The 17,028-nt window shown below is 36.8% G+C and overlaps 1 protein-coding gene across 4 annotated transcripts in view; it reads left to right on the forward strand.

Moving 5' to 3' along the window:
- LOC123530482 (E3 ubiquitin-protein ligase HUWE1-like) overlaps positions 1 to 17,028 on the forward strand; it is a 110,668-nt gene that overhangs the window by 34,099 nt on the left and 59,541 nt on the right. For all 4 annotated transcript variants that reach the window (XM_045311256.2, XM_053521299.1, XM_053521301.1 and 1 more), the window contains exons 22-39: positions 405 to 619; positions 2,603 to 2,672; positions 2,869 to 3,045; positions 3,492 to 3,737; positions 4,402 to 4,785; positions 5,099 to 5,349; positions 6,190 to 6,386; positions 7,461 to 7,618; positions 8,387 to 8,509; positions 9,211 to 9,384; positions 10,123 to 10,251; positions 10,579 to 10,656; positions 11,092 to 11,206; positions 11,796 to 11,920; positions 12,479 to 12,601; positions 15,334 to 15,452; positions 15,798 to 15,885; positions 16,508 to 16,675. In XM_045311256.2, the coding sequence (XP_045167191.2) occupies positions 405 to 619; positions 2,603 to 2,672; positions 2,869 to 3,045; positions 3,492 to 3,737; positions 4,402 to 4,785; positions 5,099 to 5,349; positions 6,190 to 6,386; positions 7,461 to 7,618; positions 8,387 to 8,509; positions 9,211 to 9,384; positions 10,123 to 10,251; positions 10,579 to 10,656; positions 11,092 to 11,206; positions 11,796 to 11,920; positions 12,479 to 12,601; positions 15,334 to 15,452; positions 15,798 to 15,885; positions 16,508 to 16,675 (2,940 nt within the window). The remainder of the gene's footprint in view (positions 1 to 404; positions 620 to 2,602; positions 2,673 to 2,868; positions 3,046 to 3,491; positions 3,738 to 4,401; positions 4,786 to 5,098; positions 5,350 to 6,189; positions 6,387 to 7,460; positions 7,619 to 8,386; positions 8,510 to 9,210; positions 9,385 to 10,122; positions 10,252 to 10,578; positions 10,657 to 11,091; positions 11,207 to 11,795; positions 11,921 to 12,478; positions 12,602 to 15,333; positions 15,453 to 15,797; positions 15,886 to 16,507; positions 16,676 to 17,028) is intronic.

The raw sequence follows: 17,028 nt of genomic DNA on the forward strand, positions 1-17,028 counted from the left end.
CTGAAATTTGTTTCTATGAAAAGGCTTGAAGAATGATGAAGAAAATACAATGTCACTTAGATTGCACAAAGATTTGACATACATGGGACACACATATAGATACCAAATCAAGAATAATACATGTATATAATGAGGTACAATGAACTGCATAGCTTAATGCCATTGAAAGGCAAGTTAAACCATTGAAAAGCATATCAAAGAGAAATAACGCCATCTTATTCCAGGAAGTTATGATTAATGCTGAAAGAAAGAACTTAATGTGCGATAGTTGATAATTTAAGATATCAGTCAAATGTTTAGACATTGAACAAGAAATAAAGGGTCATCAATGATACTCGTGTTTTTTAATGGAATAAGGTACAACATAAAAATTCAAACAAAAAATATTTTCTTTCCTTGTATAGCTGTTACAAGAGGTAAACTCTTTGGGAAGGGACAATATGTACGTATGTCAGAAGCCACAGCCAAAGACAGAGCAAATGTTGTTCAACTTGCGCTCCCCACAGGCACAGGATGGTGGCTCCTCTGATGAGGAGGATGAGGAAGAGGAGATGGCCGCTGCTGGTAGTTCACAGACCCCACCTGTGGTAGAGGTAGCAGAATCGAAGTCTACAGAACAGTTAGTATTTTATATATCAAGTGGTTTTGCTTCATTATGTTTTTAAATTGGGGAACATATTAAGTTAGATAGAAGCACCATGTTTTTTTGTTAGCTCACCTGTCACAAAGTGCAGGGTTGAGTTGATACTGTATGGCAGTCTTGAAACAATTTGCTTGGAAAGCTGAAACAAGATGGTTGAATCATTTTTCGTGGCAATTAAAACTCCTGAAAATCGTAACTTAGATAAAACGCAAGTTCCAGCAATGGGTAGCACATAGCCGTGTCGAATGTAAAACGGTTTGTCATTTGTACTCTGAAACTTAAACCTTGTGACCACTCTAGAGGTCACATTTTTCATGGGATCTTCATGAAAGTTGGTCAGAATGTTCAGCTTGATGATATCTTGGTCAAGTTCGAAACTGGGTCACATGCGGTCCAAAACTAGGTCAGTAGATCTAAAAATAGAAAAACCTTGTGACCTCTCTAGAAGCCATACTTTTCAATGGATGTTCATGAAAATTTGTCAGAATGTTTACCTTGATGATATCTAGGTCAAGTTCGAAACTGGGTCACATGCCTGCAAAAACTAGGTCAGTAGGTCAAATAATAAAAAAACCTTGTGACCACTCTAAAGGCCATATTTTTCATGGGATATATATGAAAGTTGGTCAGAATGTTTATCTTGATGATATTTAGATCAAGTTCAAAACTGGGTCAACTGCGGTCAAAAACTAGGTCAGTAGGTCTAAAACTAGAAAAACCTTGTGACCTCTCTAGAGGCCATACTTTTGAATGGATCTTCATGTAAATTGGTCAGAATGTTCACCTTGATGACGTCAAGTTTGAAACTGGGTCACGTGCCTTCAAAAACTAGGTCAGTAGGTCAGATAATAAAGAACCTTGTGACCTCTCTAGAGGCCATATTTTTCATGGGATCTGTATGAAAATTGGTCAGAATGTTCATCTTGATGATATCTAGGTCAAGTTCGAAAGTGGGTCACATGCCTTCAAAAAGTAGGTCAGTAGGTCAAATAATAAAAAAACCTTGTGACCTCTCTAGAGACCATATTTTTCAATGGATCTTCATGAAAATTGGTCTGAATGTTCACCTTGATGATATCTAGTTAAAGTTCGAAACTGGGTCACATGCGGTCAAAAACTAGGTCAGTAGGTATAAAAATAGAAAAACCTTGTGACCCCTCTAGAGTCCATACTTTTCAATGGATCTTCATGAAAATTGGTGAGTATGTTCACCTTCATGATATCTAGGTTAAGTTCAAAACTGGGTCACGTGCCTTTAAAAACTAGGTCATTAGGTTAAATGATAGAAAAAACCTGTGACGTCTCTAGAGGCCATATTTTTCATGGGATCTGTACGAAAATGGTCTGAATGTTCATCTTGATGATATCTAGGTCAGGTTCAAAACTGGGTCACATGAGCTCAAAAACTAGGTCACTATGTCAAATAATAGAATGAAACGAAGTCATACTCAGTTCAAAACTGGGTCATGTGGGGACAGGTGAGCGATTCAGGACCATCTTGGTCCTCTTGTATATATTATATATCTGGTGATTTTAATTGATTAAGTTTCTAAATTGGGGAACATACAAAGTAAGATAGAAGCACTGGTTGGTATCCAAATATCCTGCATAATTTGAACCTATTTCTCCCCTCTCCCTCACCTAAAAATAGTAATAAAAAAGTCCTACATGTAGGAATTTGCAACAATGTTGATTGCTGGCTGATAAGGAAATTTATTTCATAGTGATCGATTTTAATTTTGAAAGGCCTTGATTGTCAGATTTGTGTTTGACATTCTGATAATGGAAAGAGGCATAGTTAGTCAGTACATTGATCTGTACAGCAGTAATGCTTCTGCTGTATTTGAAATCTGTCGAAATCACCCATCTTGTCAAGTTTTGTCATATTGCCCCTTCAAAGGGGTCCCTGGGGAAAAAACTTTGAATACTGCGAAATATTTGATTGTTTTATTTATTCAGATCGAGTAGTTCAGCTGCAGACAGTACAGACAAGCAGGCCATTCCTCTAATGGATTATGTTCTGAATGTGGTAAGTTAATATATCTGAAAATAATAGTTGGTCGATGGTATGAGAATATGCATTGCAGTAAAGATAGGTGCAGTGGTTTATTTAAAAAAGTTCAGCTGGAATTTTTAGGCAACTTGTGTATTTTTCAGTTTTAACATAACCTGTTCTTTTCTGATTCAGTGTGTTTATTTATATCTGTGTAAATTTATCTTTTCAGATGAAATTTGTTGAAGCAATTTTGAGTAACAACTCTACAGATGACCACTGTCGAGAATTTGTTGGTCAGAACGGTTTACCGGAACTGATGGACATACTTGGAATGCCAAATCTACCAATTGAGTTTCCAGCTTCCCCAGCTTGTCAAGCAGTGGCAAGTGTTTGTAAAGCCATACTGGTAAGATAGAAATCCAATCTTTTATATCTTTATTAAACAGTTTTAAGCTTCTGTTTTATGTTATGGATTAAAAGTTGTCGCTGATCGAAAATTCCATTAGCATATCATTTAACAATGATTGATAATACATTTTGTCAGATGGGGAAAATATTTCAATGGCGTTCAAAATCTGTTAATTTTTAATGCTTTCTTGCAATCAAATGAATGACAAACTCAATAATATTTGAGTCCACCTCTGTCCAAACAAAAATTATGAAGTAAAGTACTGAATTATGCTACTTCCTGGTGAAATAGTAGATATACATATACTTGTAACAGTTGTATAATTTTATTATTTCATTGTATTAGACAGTAGAGACAGTGTAAGGAAATATTATTTTTGAAGTGTCCGAGCAGTTTTATTCAGGTTAAAAGGTTGAGACATGACATCCATTTATCTTTTACAGACATTATTGAGAGACCCCAAAGTCCTGGAAGAAGGTTTGAAGAAGTTGAACACAGTACTTGAAGGACTTGAACCCCTACATCAGCCCCTAGATGGTCCCGGAGGCTCAGTCCTGCTACGTGAACTTGCCAGTGTGGCCCACATTCCAGATGCCACACTGTCCCCCACTGCCACTCCGCTTCTACATGCTCTGTCGTCTGCACATGCTTACATCACCATGTTTGTACATGTCTGTAAAATGGGACAGGTAACTTTAAGCCAGTCAATTTTAAAAGATACATTCTTTATATACAGTCTACTGACAGAGTAGTATTAAGTCCCATATTGAAAATTTGTCTAAATGATCTCAAATTTATGTTGTAGTTTAAGAATTTATGTTCAATATTTCTGTCAAGCACTGAGAAAAACATTTGACAATGGTAACAAAAATTGTGGCTTAATTGGTCAGCTTAGAAAATTGTTATGGCTAAATATTGGAATATTTCTATAGCTGGTTTACTATCGTGAATGTTTGTATTCGAGATAATAAATTGATTTGTCCTTTCCCAGAGCGTCTGCGAAGTTTAATGTCTTTAGACATCATCATCATCATCTTCAGTAATAGCATCACTCCCTAAGAGTATCACTCACAATTTGGACATTGGAAGTTTAAATAAAAGTTCAGTTATTCATAAAAGTAGAGGGTTGGTGGCCAAGTTGTTAAAATTAGTGACTTTGAACTGCTTGACCTGCACCACTGTGGGTTTGAACCTTTCTGGGTGTGTAGAAGTCTTACGTGAGATGCCATTCAGCTTGGTTACAAATAATAGGTAGTTCAACTCAGTTGTCTGCCTTCGTAACAATTAATGCCCTTTAGTAAATTACATCCAACAAATAAAACGTAAGATAATGGTGAAGATTTATTATTGCAGACTGACATCAGGACAATATCTGTTAATCATTGGGGCTCAGAACTTGGCTTGAAGGTTCTCTCAGGACTCAGCAAGTTATATACGTCATTAGTCTGGGAGAGCACCGTGCTGCTGGCCCTGTGTAGTGAGGACATCTTGCCTGCCAACAGTGAGTTTGGACGTGCAGATATGAGCAAGCTCTTGCCAAAAGACTTCAAAGCTGATGCAGATAGTAAAGATGAAGAGACTGCCATGTCTCGAGCCTCAGTTAGTCCTGGAAGTAACGGTGTAAGTCAAGCCATGGAGTCTTTGTCAACCTCGGACACTCCCATCACCATGGATACAGAAGAAACAACACCTAGTGACAAGGACAGCAAGAAGTCCAAATTGTCTCCTGCCTTACAGGTTAACATACTTTGCAATAGCAATTATTAAGATTATTGAATATCAGTCAAGACTTAAAAATGCCTGCTTTTGTCATGTCGAGTTACGGTAGAAATATCTTGCTATGTACAAAATGTAGAAGAGACTTCTTAGTTCCCATATGAAGTTGTAAGTTTGCCCTTTAAGTTAGTTAGAAGCAGCAGTACTTATACATGTATGTTCATTAAAATAGGCTTTTTTCTTTGGTATTTGTTCTGTACTGCAACACTGTTTGGAAGTGATAGCTTCATTTGCCTCATTTTGTATTAACACTGTATTTTGTATTATATTTTAGGCCCAGGTGAAACAGCTAAAACCATTGCTGACTGTGTCCTCAAGATTGGGCCGAGCCCTGGCTGAACTGTTTGGACTCCTTGTAAAGCTATCTGTTGGAGGTAGACTGAGACAGCGTGGGAACCAGTTGCCACCCACCATGCCCATAGTCCCAAGCCCCGCAGCCCAGTCAGTGGCAAAGGCACTAACAAAACTGCTCACTGATGGCTTGAAATGGGAACCACCTGCCTATTCCCCACATCCAAAACTGAGGTAATACACAAACAAGATTTTATATACGAATTACATTTTGAAATTTATGTATTAAAATTCAAGATCCTGTGAAATTTACGGTGTGCTTTGAATGTTCAGTGAGGAAGCCATCCATGTGGCTGACATTAGGTCAGTGACTCTATCAAGGTGCCCAGCATTATCTGAATAATGTGTCGAGCATGGCGTCTTCCTCCACCACTAAAAGCTGAAAGAAGCATATGAGTTAAAGTTGTCAGTTTGATTTAAATTTCCAACAAAACAAACCTTACAAAGAACATCTTGTGTGCCAAACAGCTCATTTATAATTAGTAGATGTAATTGCTTTCAGTTAGAAAAATCTTTATATAGGGGCCTCTGTGGCCGAGTGGTTAAGGTTGCTGACTTAAATAACTTGCCCCTCACCGATGTGGGTTCGAACCTCTCTCGGGGCGTTGAATTCTTCATGTGAGGAAGCCAGCCAGGTGGCTTACAGAAGGTCGGTGGTTCTACCCAGGTGCCGGCTCATGATGAAATAATGCATGGAGGGGCACCTGAGGTCTTCCTCCACCATCAAAGCTGGAAAGTCGACATATGACCTATAATTGTGTCTGTACGATGTTAAACCGAACCAAAAAAATCTATATAAAGGATACATTTTTCAAATTATGGGGCTGCAATGCCCTCAGTATCAACTGCCTTATTATACCATTATTAGTGTGGGTATGTATTTTAATAGCTGAAAAGTTTCTAATTGTTAAATTGATCGTACATACACTAGTGTGGTCTTACAACCTCGCCGTTTGTGATGATGTAAACAGGAGGATATTTCTTGTGAGAATGATTCTTATTTCATTTCTGCAGGCTAACTTTCCTGGTATGTTCTGTTGGCTTTACTTCCCCAATGTTATTTGATGACAAGAAACAGCCATACCATCTGATGTTACAGAAGTTCTTGTCTTGTGGCGGACAGGATGCTCTGTTCCAAGCATTCAACTGGGCTCTCTCGACCAATGGACAGGTTTCACTAAATGAAGGATTGGAAAACCCAGATTTACCAGGTATCTGTCTTGGCACTAGGTTTAATGTTTTTTTTGAGTACTTTGGTCAGAGGTTTTAGTGAAAACTGCCTGTACTAATACACTACGTATATTGGCTATTTTCTGTTTAGCCCTGTGTGTTTGTTTAAGCAGATAGCTTAAATTTATTAACATGCATTTAATAAAACGCCTACCCTTTTGGTTAAGAACGTAAAGCACAAGACAATGTAACGATAGAACACAGTTTGATACCCAAAATTAGTCCGAACAGCTCTGTGGGAAAGTTGTTAAAAAATGCTGAGAGAGAGTCATTATTGGTCATTCTTTAATAAGCACATAACCATTTCATTTAAGTGGAATTAAGTTGCTTTGCAGAACTTTGTAGTGGTAAGAAATTCTGTAATATAAATGTTGTTTGAGACCTGAAGTACATTCTTTTTAAATTGCAATGTTTTATCAAGAATTATGCATTGATATCCTTTCCTCGGCTGTAATGTATTAAAATGTATGAGAGTCTTATGGCCCTTTCATGCTTTTGTAGAATCGACATTCATTACATGAAATATATTTTGAAAATATTTCTGAAATATCTAGGTCTGCAGCTCTCAAATATGGAAATAACTAACATCTGAGGCATATACTGACACTTTTAAACAACATCAAAAAGGTCTTTTAAATGATTTGACAAAGTTCCAAAAATCTCTATATACCCTTGCTCCGGACCCCTGTGGGATTGTTTGTTCCAAGTGAAAATATTTTTTTTTCGTAGATAAAAAATTGACATGTCGAGCTTAAGCCCAGATATTTTCAAATCGTTAGAAAGTGCTGACTCCCCATTAGCAAAACAAAAAACAAGTCCATGTGCATATATTTAGATGGGATGACCCCTGCACGTAAACCCTGTCTATAGACAGATGCAAATGCGACTTTTGTTTTCAAGTTTAGCCTGTGTGCTTTTGTTTTCTTTACATCCGGAAAAAGCCGAAAGTCAACTGACGTCATTTTCTGTGTTGTCAAAAACATACGTATCCATTCCTGTATATAAAGATCACACTGTTAGTAAACATTACTTTATTAACTGTTACAATATTTCAGTTGGTACAGGAGAGTTCCTGGACGCGTGGCTCATGCTAATTGAGAAGATGGTGAACCCCAAGACTGTGCTTGAGTCGACACATCAACTCCCTGCCAAGTCTAGTCAGCCAGGATTTATACCATTTGATCCAATACAATATCTCATAGGAATTCAAAAGGTAAAAAAACTGTGATAAAAAAAAAATTAGTCAAATTGGGTTTTGTCTGTTGTTTTGTCAGTCCAAATTTGTGTCATGCAAATCTAAAGAAGTATTTTACCTAAGGTAAGGTTTGCACTTGGGCTTTTGTTTGAGATTGCACTTAGACCATAGTTGTGGCCCTTGACTTAGTCAAAAATATTTATAAAGAGCCTATAAGTTTATGCTGCTTATATCTAATTTAAAAGAAGAATTTGACCTAGACTACTGAAACCTGTGCATCTGGAGATTTGTTTGGAATTTCACTGAGTAAGTTCATAGTTACAGCATTTCGGCAGAAGTATGTATTAAGGCCCTTAAAGTTTGTTAGGTATGACAGGTATTTAAAAAAGTACTAAAAACCATGAAACAATAAGATTGTTGTTGAGTATGTGAAGCGCGAGGGAGAAGATTAGTTGGAATTTATTCCCACACACCCTTAAACAGAATTTTCACTCTCATTTTCTTTTATCCAGTTTCTTGATGAATTTTGTAGTATTTGTACCACTTCAACCAAAAAGGTAGTAGGAAGGTTAACTTAGTAAATAGAATATAACCTTACAGTTCAATAATTGTCCTATGGACACACATCTAGTTTTGTTTGATGCTGAAAGCACTGGTGTGTTTTATCTTATTGTTCCTTTATGTCTTGTTTTGTACTACTTGTGACTAAGTGCTTGTTTGTGGTTTTGAGTGATGGTTACCTGTCCATAGAAATTTTTTGCAAAAACATTGTTGATTAAATTTTAGGCTGCATTTAATGCTGTGATGAACCTGTGGAACAAGAAGCCATTGAAGATGTATGGAGGAAGAATGTCCGAGTCGATTCTTGCAATTATGTGCCATATCATTAAAGCTGAAGCTGTGATAACTGTAAGTTATCATTGTTTTGTGACCTGTAAACTAGAATGTGAACTGATGTTCAGCGTATTTGGCAAAGTTTCTACCTTGAAATCACTTGCACCTCAGAGCTATGGGTTCAAAATTTTGATTTGGATATAGAGCTCTTTCATGTGAAGTAGTCATCCAGTTGGTTTATGGAGGTGGATGGTTCTACTAAGGTGCCCACCCATGCCTGAAATGTGCTAAAGGGCATCTTGGGTTTTTAAGCTTGAATGATGTGCCACCGTTGCAAGTTGTAAAGTGATCTTATGATCTTGATTGTGTTTGCATGATCCAAACAAACAAGAACTAACTGATGTACATTTGCATGCAAGCAGAATGAGCTGGATTGAGTCCCCATTGCTGTTGGCTTTAGACATTCCTCTTTTCATTTTAAGAAACTTAAGATAAAACATTTTGAGTCAAGAATTTGACCCTTAGCTATTTTAAATACAATTACACTCAGCATATCAGATGAAATTTTAAGTTTCCATGACTAACAATTTATCCTCCAAAGACATAAGTTGACTTCATATTTGTCTAGATATGTTGCCAATGTGAATATACCCTTGTGAAGAAAACAAGTGTCTGCTTTCACTTGATATATCTTTTTCCGCAAAAATACATTCACTATATGTAATATGCTGAGAGCTGTATCAGACAGTAGAAATACTCTACATATTTTTATTCAGGAACATATGGCTAAAGTGAAGCCAGCAAGCAGTGATGGGGCTACTGCCAGTACATCAGGCACCAGTGCTACAGGGCTGGGTACCGGTATTGTAGGTCAGCCTGTACCAGCAACAGGAACTTCATCAGCTACAGCGGCAGCATCAAGACCTGTAAATGATGCACATGTTGATGCAGTACGTATATTGATAAATAACTTGTTGGGTGTTGTTAGGCTTCTGCTAATTTTTTCGTTTGCTTTGAATTCCATGAAAACTTGTCTCAAACCTGGTGGAGTCAGATTCTTAATTTCACAATCAAGATTTGACCCATTGTTTAAGTTATAGACGAGAGAACCAGAAAAATCGCTTAGAGGAGATCTTTTTTGGTCTTCTTCCAGTGCCGGAGTCAGTCACTGAAAAATGTCTGAGACAGAACCTTAAATACAAACTGAATTCCATGATATATGGTTTACATGAAAAAGTTCCTCCAGTGTTGAAAATAACATCTGGCTATGTCAGTGCTAGATACTATGTAAGGTCTCAAGTTTTCCTCCAAGCAGGTTTTTATCTGTAAAGTAAATAAATGAGTGGAGAGAAATACTGAATAAAAAACAATAAATGAATAATAATTTTAATGTGTTCCAAATTTCACACCAGCCTGTTGGCAAGGGTGAAAACGGAATTAAGAAGTGACGAGTTTGACCTCTAGGTGCATGGTATATTCTCTTTGACAATTTGATAGTGTCTGAAGTAATCGTCCTCCACCTGTGATCGCTATGGGGAGGTTATCAGTTACATACAGAGAACAGTTCAGTACTGGTGCAGAATCCAGGAACACTGGTTGGATGAATTATTTAAATAACAACATTGGACCCAGATAGAGAAACTTTTACCAGATTCATCATTATAGTGTTAATATTTTATGGCTTTTAGTTGATGGAAATGGGGTTCAGTAGGAACCGATGTATTGATGCCTTGTGGCACACGCAGACATTAGAGGAGGCGACAGAGTACCTGCTTACATCTGATAGTGCCGGCAGGTTCTCTCCACCACCAGTAGCGGTTAGTATCTTCTGCTGTAGATAATTTATAGAATTAATAAAAGCCCTATGATCTTAATATAACATAACTGAAGGCAACATACTTATATTTGAGTAACAAACATTAAATGGTTATGAGTGAAATTTCACGACAATTATCATAAGGTATGAGATGATTGACCAATACTGTTTAATTACTGATTAATTTCAGACTTGATGATTTTGATGGTTACTTTCAGATGATTATCAGTGTATTAAGATATCATGTGACTAGTTTGGATTAAAGTTGTCACAAATTTGTGTTTGGTTTGTGAGTTTGGTGTACATGGGGAGATTTTGTGTATTTTAGAATTTAACAGGCATTGATATGAATGAGGATGAACAGATGTTGCAGGCCATAGCTCTTTCTCTGAGACAGGATACTGAGGTAGGGTGTATTTTGTCTTTTAATGATCTTTGTGAGCTGGAGAAATTATTTAAAATTTATTTTCAGGATATTATGGTTTACTGACACTTTACATTGAGTTGATCTGTTTGCATTGAGAATGGACTGTTATGTTACAACCGAAACTAAATGTAGTTGAAATTGGTATATTCTTTGTCAGTTTTTTGTTTATCAATGATTTTAATTTATAAAAATGAAAGAATTTATTAACGAACAAGGAAAATATTTCTGTGACCTATTTGACAGGAGACTAAATATCTGGTCTTTTATCATCCACCTATGATTATGGTTTTGGAGTTGTCAGTTAATACTGAGAATAGTAACTGTAATCATATTCTGTTGAAAGTGACATTAAAGCGATATCAAACAAGAAATTTCAGTTTATGATCTGTAATTGAAAAATGATGCGTATTTCAGGGAGATGGTAAGGTAGAGGAGGAAGGTAAGAAGAAGGAAGAGGAAGAAAAACAAGATTCTCAGGAACCCCTTGACAAATCTGTACTAGATAATTTCACAGGAAACCTTTTCCCAGGTATGCTTTCTGTTATAATTGTGCTTGTCAGTGTTTAATACACACACAGTCAGTCCAGAAAATCTGATATATAAAAAAGCGTTTTATTTGGCTTTCCAATTTGCTTTCGAACCATGAAAATGACAGATGTACAGAAAATTGTCATCTTTAAAAAAATACAGACTTCTTGTACCTCTGTAAAAATAGGAAAATGCAAAATTAAATTGTTCTGTAGTAACTGGTTTCCTGGATATAGATAAGAAAGGAAAGCTTAGTTACATATGGCTCTTTGTTTTGAATCCATGAATTCTGTTCTTTAGAAAGTATGGATCAGTGAGTACAGTGAAACCCGTTTTAAGAGACCATTAAAGGGAGAGCAAAAAAAGTGGTCTCATAAGACAGGTGGTCTTTTAATACAGGTTCAATCTATATGAAATGCACTATAAAGGGACCTAAAATTAATGGTCTTATAACACAGGTTTTTGCTTAATACAGGTGGTCTCTTAAGCAGGTTTGACTGTATTTAACAAGCTTGTCTAAACAATATTTGTTTATCTTCTAACATATCAAGTGGTTTATTTATAAGAAATGAAATTGAATATATTTCTAGGATGTCTTACCTTGCTGGATACCTTGCCTGAGACTGTGTACAGAGTTTGTGAGTTACTGATAGTTGTCACACAAAGGAATGGCCAAGAGTGGCAGAATATGGTGCTCAATACTCTAGTCGAAGAGGTGAGTTACACTTTTTTCCTTGTGCAAGTTACATTTTTAGCTCATCTGATTTTTTGAGGGAAAAAAATGATGAGTTATTGTCATCACTTAATCGGTGTTGGCGTTGCCTGGTTAAGTTTTTCTCCTAAACTATCAAAGGTATTGCTTTGAAACTTGCAACACTTGTTTACCATGCATGAGTTACATTTTGTGACATGTGGGTTACACTTGCTAGCACATTGTACCAAATGTGATTTATACTTCCTATCCTGCTTTGTGTGAGTTACACGTTCCACATTTTAGAGTTATTCTCAGTAAATTGTGTGAGTTACGCTTTTCCTTGTGGTAGTAACACTGTCTACCTCTTTAAATGTTTGAATAATATTATATAAGTGAAAAAACAAATTTATCAGGCATCTTATAAACGGTGATTATATGCAAACAAATAGTTGATAAAAGTAAACCACAGTTACCTAATGATGTTGACTTGGAAGGTCTTTGATGATGTCATTTCCAAGTTCTAGATTTTGGCATGAAGGTATACATATGTAATTGCATTGGGATATTGTGTCCTTTCAGGTGAAGACATTAGCTAAGAGTATATTGTCCCTGTCTAGTCCATCAGACTTCAGTAACAAGATGGCAGAGACTGAAGCAGCCAAATTTGCAGTTAGGATCCATCTGTTTAGTCTGCTCTTTGAGGTGAGTATCTTACTTTGGCTAGAAAATACTTACTGTTTGTGACATATTTATGCCCCCCTTCGAAAAAGGAGGGGTATATTGTTTTGCAGATGTCTGTCTGTCTGTTGGTCGGTCTGTCTGTATGTAGACCAGTCCGTTTCCGGATGATAACTCAAGAACGTTTGGGCCATGAAAGTTGATAGGAAAGTTGGTCATCACCTGCAGATGACCCCTATTGATTTTGAGATCTGTATGTCAAAGGTCAAGGTCACAGTGACCCTGAACAGTTAAACGGTTTCCGGATGCAGGGCCTCCGCTGCCGATCGCCAATGTCGCCATTTGCGATAATTTTAAGAATTTGGCGCTAAATTTTGCGAACTGGCGAAAATAAGTGGCGCATAGTTTTTTTCCTCGGCATTTGTTTTTTCCGTAGTGATATAAGCGGCCCAAGAATTGGTTCCCGATACACGTGTTTACCTAGACGCTGGTAGTGAATAAAATCGATAACCAGTCTAGGCGGTGTATTTGACAATTCGACTATTGAAGTTGGTTGACACTTTGAGAAGATAATTGCGTAATAATGTGTGAATTGAAGATTAATCAGTAATCAAAACATCTGCCAGCTTGTATGTTTGACCTCTGCCGAGAATTCACCAAAATTAACGCCAATTACGGTGTACTTTATGCGATTTTTTACAAAAAAAAAGATTGTCATGTTTGTGGCATGCAGTTGTATGACTGACGAATTTTAAATAAGTACGAAAGATACATTTAATTTGTTACTTTTTTGCAAGATAATTTTTGATTCCTCAGTTTTCATAAAAGATTTTAACGATGGATCCGAAAATTAAAACACATCGGCCTCAATTTGCATCCTGGACCTGGTTAATTTCTTTGAAATTGAAATGTTCAGAAACTGGAAGATATCACTTGCTACCGTGGCTGCTTAAAAATCATTAGAAGAGTGTTCAACTCGACCTTTTAGAATAGAAAAAAAATCCGAATTTTCCTTTCCGAAAATAAATGAGTCCTGAAATATTGGTAATTCTGACATGGATAGATATGATTCTTAAATTAGAGAATGATTTGTGTCATTTTTTATCCAACTACAAATTGAATTTACTTCTACAATAAACTAATACACCTTCAAAAGTTGTTATTATTCCTAATGAAATTATTTACAATATTTTATTTCTCTATGCACACTATGACAGCCAACTAAAAGAAATAAAAGTGGCTCAGAACTTTGGCTCAAAAATGGCTCTAAAGTGGCTCCAACTTTTTTTAAATTGGCGAAAAGGTTGGCGACAAGTATGAAAAACCCAGAGGAGGCCCTGGGATGATAACTCAAGAATGCTTGGGCCTAGGATCATGAAAGTTGATAGGGAGGTTGGTCATGACCAGCAGATGACCCCTATTGATTTTGAGATCAGTATTTCAAAGTTCAAGGTCACAGTGACCCGGAACAGTTCTTCTTCCATTAGTGTACAGGTCCCACTCTGGGGCAACGTTGTACAGTGGTGTATGTACAAGGTGGTGTGTGCGGCGCTCAAATATTTACAGTGCAGAATTTAAAAGCAGATAAAAATGACGTGCTGATCTAGTGGGACCCTGTCTCCAGGCCTCTCTTGAAGGCCATAACATTTAAACGGTTTCCGGATGATTGCTTGGGCCTAGGATTGTGAAAGTTGATAGGGAGGTTGGTCATGACCAGCAGGTGACCCCTTTTGATTTTGAGGTCAGTAGGTCAAAATTCAAGGTCACAGTGACCAGGAACAGTAAAACGGTTTCCGGGCGATAACTCAAGAATGCTTGGGCCTACGATCAGGAAAATTGATAGGGAGATTGATCATGACCAGCAGATGACCCCTATTGATTTTGAGGTCATTTGGTCAAAGTTCAAGGTCAGATTGGCCAGGAACAGTTAAACGGTTTCTGGACGATAACTTGAGAACGCTTGGGCCAAAGGTCATGAAAGATGATAGAGAGGTTCATCATCACCAGTAGATGACCCCTATATTTAAGGTCAGTAGGTCAAAGGTCAAGGTTACAGTGACCCGGAACATTTTAACCGTTTCCAGACAATAACTTGAGAATGCTTGGGCCTGGGATCATGAAACTTGATAGGGAGGTTGGTCATGACCTGTAGATGACCCCTGTTGATTTTGAGGTTAATAGGTCAAAGGTCAATGTCACACTGAACAAGAACAGTAGAGCTTTGTTTACAGTGAACAAATAATTTCTGTTCCTTGTGCAGTTACTGAATGCATCAGGGGGTGCATTTCGTGTTTGACGAGCTCTTGTTTATATTTCTGAAGCAGGATACAAGTGCTATTTTGTTGTCCATGTTTATTTTGCCTTAACCAAGTCACTGCATTTTCAGAACCAGGGATGATCTTTAAGATATTTAGTAATATGAAATACCTATTATTTCTTGAACCATATTTGAAAATTACCAAAATAAGTTAAATTTTCTAGTGTGGAAAGAATTCTAATATTTTTTGCAGGTGTTTCATTAATTATTGATGTAGAAGTTGAAAGTTGCAAAGTAGAGGGAGGTAAAGGGGTTCTCTTAATTTAAACATTACTTGCTACAGGAGAAATAGCTGGGGCTTCAGTCTACAATAGCAGGGGAAATCCCTGTTCCCTGGCCTGCTTTGACTGGTTTGTATATTTCAGCATGAATTGTACCTTGTATCAACATCTGTTTTTCACGCATGTATTATCATTGTCTTTACTTATGTTGTGTATAGGAGACAATGATGCCATGTGCTGAGGCTGTTGAGAATAACAACCTAACAGATCTACTGGTACAGGTGATGATGGCAGGAAAAGATTACCTCATGGCTGTGAAAAGTGTTAGCACACCAAAGTATGTATCCACATCTTTATTTTTTGTGTGAATGGAACAGTGTAAATAGGACATGTGTGCCTCAGTCTCATTTAAAGAGGAATGTCTGAAAATTTTAATATATTTAAGTATATATTGTATTATGGAAACACTATGAAGTATGTAGAAAAAGCTTTCTACTTGTGAGTTTCACAGTAAAATTTGGAAAAAAAAGAGGATTAACTCTATAGAATATTAAGTTAAATGATATTAACAGGTTGCACCAGGTCAAGATCGAACCCGAAGTACAGCTCTTAACAGGAATTCAGAAGCTTTTTGTCAGTCTGTATTCTAAAATTAGTCATATGTGTGAAATTTTAATTTTAGATGGCTCGCACCGTTGTTACTGCTACTGGATCTGTATGAGAAAGTTTCTGTTATCTCCAAGAGGAAAGCTGAGGCGGAAAAAACACTGGTAAGATGTTGAGTCAAATAATTTGAAGCAGGTTTAAAGGTATTTCTGTTGTGGACAGTATTATGAATTGAAGTTGTTGCTGAAAATTAGATTAAACTTTAATTGAAAAATAAGTGATACGAAATTTGATTTCATAAAATCTTTAAACTGCTTTGTAAAAAGATTTAAGCAACAAACTTGATTTAGAAAACATGATGTGGTGAGGCCAGTTTTCTTCCTTGCTGAAGATTTATACTGTTGGTGCCTGAAATAATGGATACCTGTCAATATGGCATTAGTTGCCAGTGTGTTTTTGTGCCCCCAAACATTTTTGATGAGATAGGGGGTTCTTATATTTGCCTTCATCTGTCAATCTGAATTTGTGTCATGTATATCTCAAAAAATATTTCACCTAGAGTTATCAAATCTTGTAGGGTTTTATTCAGCATGTGAAGTTACTCACCTGGTGTTTTAATTGGGATTTCACACAGCCAGACCAGAGTTATGGCTCTTGACAGTCTAAAAAAGATGCATACAGTGACAGGTATTGGGGGCACCAGGGTCCTATGGACACACATCTATTTTTTTTTTTTGAAGTTGATTTTTGCCTTGAAAAATGAGTTGTATTTTTCGTTACTGATAGGTTGATTGTCACACATGGAAGTGGTTTGATGATACAAGTGGTCGATGGTGTAAATATAGTGCAGGCAATAACAAGACGATTGATGATGCCTACCAGGCTGGGGAGAGTAGTGTTAAGTTTACAGCAGGCAGGCGTCGTTATACTGTGTACTTCAGTTCAATGGTCCAGGTATATTTGCTTCATATTTCTTTTACAGGGCTCTTATTAGTCCTGGTTAAAGCTTGAAAAGAAGATATATGAATGTTGGAAAACAATATTTGTCATTTTCCAAAGTATTGTAGTTTCAAGAGAAGAAATATGAAAACAAAATGATCCAAATTATTGTCATTTTTTGCTTTATATACATGCTAATGGCCTTTAATTATGTCTCCCACCACACTGGTGTGAGAGACATATTGATTTACTCCAGTCTGTCTGTCTGTCACAAAGCTTGTCCACACTCTAAATCGAACATTTCTCATGGATCTTCACCAAACTTGAACAAAATGTGTTTGACCATAAGACCTCGGCCAAGTTCGATA

The sequence above is a fragment of the Mercenaria mercenaria genome, chromosome 13, assembly GCF_021730395.1.
Source record: "Mercenaria mercenaria strain notata chromosome 13, MADL_Memer_1, whole genome shotgun sequence".
Classification (NCBI taxonomy): Eukaryota; Metazoa; Mollusca; class Bivalvia; order Venerida; family Veneridae; genus Mercenaria; species Mercenaria mercenaria.